This window comes from Crotalus tigris, unplaced genomic scaffold (assembly GCF_016545835.1).
Source record: "Crotalus tigris isolate CLP2741 ecotype Arizona unplaced genomic scaffold, ASM1654583v1 scf7180000024167.7108832, whole genome shotgun sequence".
NCBI lineage: Eukaryota > Metazoa > Chordata > Lepidosauria > Squamata > Viperidae > Crotalus > Crotalus tigris.
Genome location: NW_024100417.1, coordinates 3028675 through 3033357, shown reverse-complemented (window position 1 = coordinate 3033357; position 4683 = coordinate 3028675). Strand labels below are relative to the sequence as shown.

The 4683-nt window shown below is 34.4% G+C and overlaps 1 protein-coding gene across 4 annotated transcripts in view; it reads right to left on the bottom strand.

Moving 5' to 3' along the window:
- Positions 1-4683, bottom strand: part of AHCYL1 (adenosylhomocysteinase like 1) — a 48651-nt gene that overhangs the window by 9388 nt on the left and 34580 nt on the right. For all 4 annotated transcript variants that reach the window (XM_039323202.1, XM_039323200.1, XM_039323201.1 and 1 more), the window contains exons 6-10: positions 4557-4651; positions 2920-3026; positions 1605-1721; positions 1355-1418; positions 7-95 (exon numbers count right to left, since the gene is read on the bottom strand). In XM_039323202.1, coding sequence (XP_039179136.1) covers positions 7-95; positions 1355-1418; positions 1605-1721; positions 2920-3026; positions 4557-4651 — 472 coding nt within the window. The remainder of the gene's footprint in view (positions 1-6; positions 96-1354; positions 1419-1604; positions 1722-2919; positions 3027-4556; positions 4652-4683) is intronic.

Below are 4683 nucleotides of genomic sequence, written 5' to 3'. Positions count from 1 at the left end.
TCTTACCAAGCTTGAAGGGCACAGATGGGATCAATCTCTGTGATATAAACAATTCCTCCCAGAGCCTTCAGAGCTGCACAGCATCCCTTTCCAACCTGCGGTATCCAAAAATAAACACAAAATCAGAAGCTGGAAAACAATGTCTTGTCTACCTGAAAAGCAACAGTAGGTAACTATGATTTGAAATTTCTACACTAAAATTCAAATGTGTATAATTGGTGTATTAACTAATGAACATTGATGGACTGGTAGCAAAAATACTCAGGAGTAACTTGTAGCCTCCCCCTTAATAGTATTCTTCCTGTTAGTATGGCATGAATATGTTACTTCTATCCATTCTTTTACTCATGGCTGCACTACTATTATTCATTAGCTAAATGTATGATTGATGCAATTATAACAGGAATTGATAACGTTTGCACTTGATGCCAAATATGATTTTTTTTAAAAAAAATATTGTTTATTTTAAAGGGATTAGCCACTGTGTGCATACCTGGGGAATGTGCATACCTTTATATTCTCATTTTACAAACCTTAAATACCTTGGATATCACCATACTTCTCAATTAAAAAAAAGCTTCCTTATTGTCAACTTTGAAAAAAAAAATAATTAAAATATTTAAAGCAGATTTATTTTCTGAGTTGGGAAATATTATACCACAACACAGAGAGGAAACAGGAGAGAAAATAAAATGTGGCCAAGAAATTATCACATATGAAAATGCTTCCTCTGCTCAGTTTATTACTAAGGCCTATCTCATGACAATTATCAGTTTAATCATGTAACGAAGACTCACACTTTGAGGAAAAATACACACTATTTTCTGCTGTATAAGGAAAGGGGAAAGGAAGGAAAGGAACCATTTTAATACTGATTTTGAACAACTAGAAAGAATTCCAGATTCCTCTTGCTGCTAAGTCTCTTGCATAAACAATCACTTGCACTACTGCCATAAATTATTATATAGGCTGCTGTTGTAAAATTTTAAAAATGTGCAGAATTCCACATTGCCATTCATATGGAACCATGTTGAAATAATACATTCCATTCACATGTTAAGATTATCTTGAATATAATTGATGTGTTTTGCATACATTATTAATTGTAGTAGTGTAAAAATACTCACTGATAGCACTTGCAATTATTCTGAGTGGCTTACAATTAGATACATCATTTTCTGTTACAACACAATTGCTTGCTAATTGTGCTTTTATTTAAGCAAGAAAGTATTACTAGTAAAAGGCAGATAATGAATACAAGAAATAATGAAGGCTACACAAAGCTAGCTATTTGCTTGTACTCATGAGAGCTCATAAAAGGACATTAAGATTATGGATCACTTCTAATACTCACCTCACCATAGCCACACACTACTACTTGCTTGCCTCCAAACATAACATCCGTTGTCCTCTTTAGACTACAGAAAACAAAGCAACACATTTTGAAAACACAATTCTCTTAGATTCTTCAATAAAGTAAAATTTTCAGTCACTGTGTATCACAGCAGTGTAATAATGATTTAAACCTCTGGCATAAAACTGAACATAAGTATGTGACACAAAAGCTGAATTTTCAATTTTTTTCCCCCTCAGTCCAAACTCACCCATCCAAGATGGACTCTCTGCAACAATACAAGTTATCAAATTTCTGTTTGGTGACAGAATCATTTACATTCATAGCAGGAACACAGAGTTTTCCAGCTTTTGATAACTGGTACAATCTGAAAAAAGAAGTGGGGAGGGGATGGAATTTTTCCAAATTAAAGTACGATGATCTTGGCTGCAAATATTTGGATAACCATTAGTCAGCAGCCAACAGTTACGTTTTTCTACACCATTCTGCTGCTAACTAGAGGTCATTTGAATTTCTGCAGCCCAGATATGGGCTCTCTAATTAAAAATCAGTTGAGAAATGCAATGATCAGAAAGAGACATTATTACACTTTTTGGTTAGAAGCAAAGCTTTAAGTAGCAGCAATAGATCGGCTCCTTAACAAATTCTCATTTAGATATGCACAGAGTTCTTACTTTTAAAAGATCAGAATAGGGAAGAATTATGTAACTTTCAAGATTTATTTAGTCCCATATACGTAAAGCTTCAATGAACATAGTGATATGTGTAATAGTGATAGTAATAGCAAATATCTAAAGAAAATCTTTGTTAATGCCAATTATATCGAGTTTATGAAAGAATAGCTGCATTACCTTAAGGGAAGCAAACACAGCCATCACCCAAGGAAACATACTCTTTATCCATTAATTCAATTTTGAGTAACAGCTCAGTGATAACACAATTATTTAGTCTTTTGTATTTGTAGATACTGCTGTAGATATTCTTCCTTGGCTAAAGTCCAGTGTAGATGATACTGAACTAACTGACACTATTGTCAGATGTGGTATAAAACAATGTCTTATGCTTGTCAATTCATCCCTGAGTTACTACTGGAAACTTAGAACAGGTTGCATTTCCCACATACATTTAGTACTAAAACTGTAAGAGAAAGAAAACAGGAGTAAAAAAGAATTAAATGTGAACATAGTAGAGTACCTCCAACCATTTCTAAGTTAAGAGAATATTAAATTGAACATGCTAACTACTTTTCTTCTTCATAAACCCAAAATGTGATATAAGTAATTAAAAGGAAGAGCTTCTTCATTTTTATCTTAAAGATAAAAGAACTATAATGTTCCATGTATTAATAGGGAAATAAGTAAGAAGAAAATGTGCATATTGTCTTAACATCATTCTACCACAGCTTTATTTCACCTGTTGCTCACTCCTGTCATGAGCTATTAGTTTATAAGACTTTGTGATAGTGAGCTTTACTGAATTTTGTGCTTACAAAACAGAAATAAATAGGCCCCAACATAGCTAAAACATCATATTTAAAGAACAGAGATAAAGTTCTTCTTTGTTACCTGTGCACACCCGTCACACTCTCTTCCACAATGCCTCTGATCTTCTTAAATACATTGGGATATTTCTTATAAACCCAATGAGTCAGATCTCCCCCATCATCCAAGATCTACAAATATGGGAAATATAATAGGTTCATATATTCTATTATTGATAGAATATTGAACTTTATCTTACTGAACGCAGGACAAGAAGCAACGGATGGAAACTAATCAAGGAGAGAAGCAACCTAGAATTAAGGAGAAACTTCCTGACAGTTAGAACAATTAACCAGTGGAACAACCTGCCCCCAGAAGCGGTGAATGCTCCAATACTGGAAGTTTTTAAGAAGAGACTGGACAGCCATTTGTCTGAAATGGTATAGGGTTTCCTGCCTGAGCAGGGAGTTGGATTAGATGACCTCCAAGGTCCCTTCCAACATCATCATCATTATTATTATTATTATTATATGGTTTTTTTAAATTAAGTCAAATATTCATTAGGAGATTAGGCTTGGTATCCTAGCTACTTATTTAGGTGAGGTTTCTAATACAAAAAATGAAATATTTTCCCTGCTATGAAATCTGACATAAGGTGAAAATCAGCAGTACTAATTACTGTGCAAATGCTTGTACAACATTTGTGTAATATGCACAGCCAAAACAGGAGAGTAATCATCAGCTTCTGTTCTAACTAACGTAGAATACAGTAGTCAACATGGAAATATTTTTGCTATATTAATCATCATAAAGTTTATCAGCAAAAGAAGACAGTGAAGACACAAAAAATACAGGAGGGTGTTGCTACTTAAAAATTGCAGATTTTTTTTTAAAAAAACTGATATTAGTTTATTCATTTATTTAGATTATTTATTTATTTAGAAAATTTATATGGTTGTCCACTCACTTTCAGGGTGACTTACAAACAATAACAATAATTACAATAGTTACAAAGATAATATTCCAAGGCAAAAAAAAAAAAGGCCAGATGTTTTCCCTAATAGACCAATCCTTAACAGACTACACACAACAATTCTATATATATAGAAAAAGGATATCTCAATAAAAGCTGGTAAATGAAGAGAGTGGAGAGTAATGAGAGCCCCTTATGCAACATTCCAGAGCAGTGGTTCTCAACCTTTCTAATGCCGTGACCCCATAAAACAGTTTCCCATGTTGTGGTGACCCCCAAGTGGGTGTGGCCACCAATAAGAAGGAGTAGGACAGCTAGGGAAAAGGGAAAAAAATGGCAGACTGTGTTGTTTGGCGACCCCCGTGAAATGGTCGTTTGACCCCAAATGGGGTCCCGACCCACAGGTTGAGAACCACTGTTCCAGAGCAACACTTTTCCATGAATTGAACTGGTTCTCTTGAAATGATGCCTTTTATAAAATATTCTCTAGATGTGCTCCAACAGCCTAAATCCAGAGAATGAGGGAATTAGATTTGTCTGAACAGGAGTGACTAGATTTAAATATTCTGCCTGTTAAATATTCACCATCTGAGATCACTGTATCATATTGTTTTCTGTGGGTTAAAGAAAAAAGCATTATTTCACTTAGCATACCAAAAACCTAGGCATTACTGAAGTAGCATTTGGATCCTCTGGGAGAAGACAACAAAAATGAGAACAGTGGAATTTAAGTGGAGAGATTTATTACCATATTGGGCTGCCAGGTATCCATATTTACACAGCGATCAATGCACCACCAAAAATCATCTTCAGATTCTCCTTTCCAGGCAAACACAGCAACACCTAAGAAAACAACAAAAAAGCCCCCAGCTGAT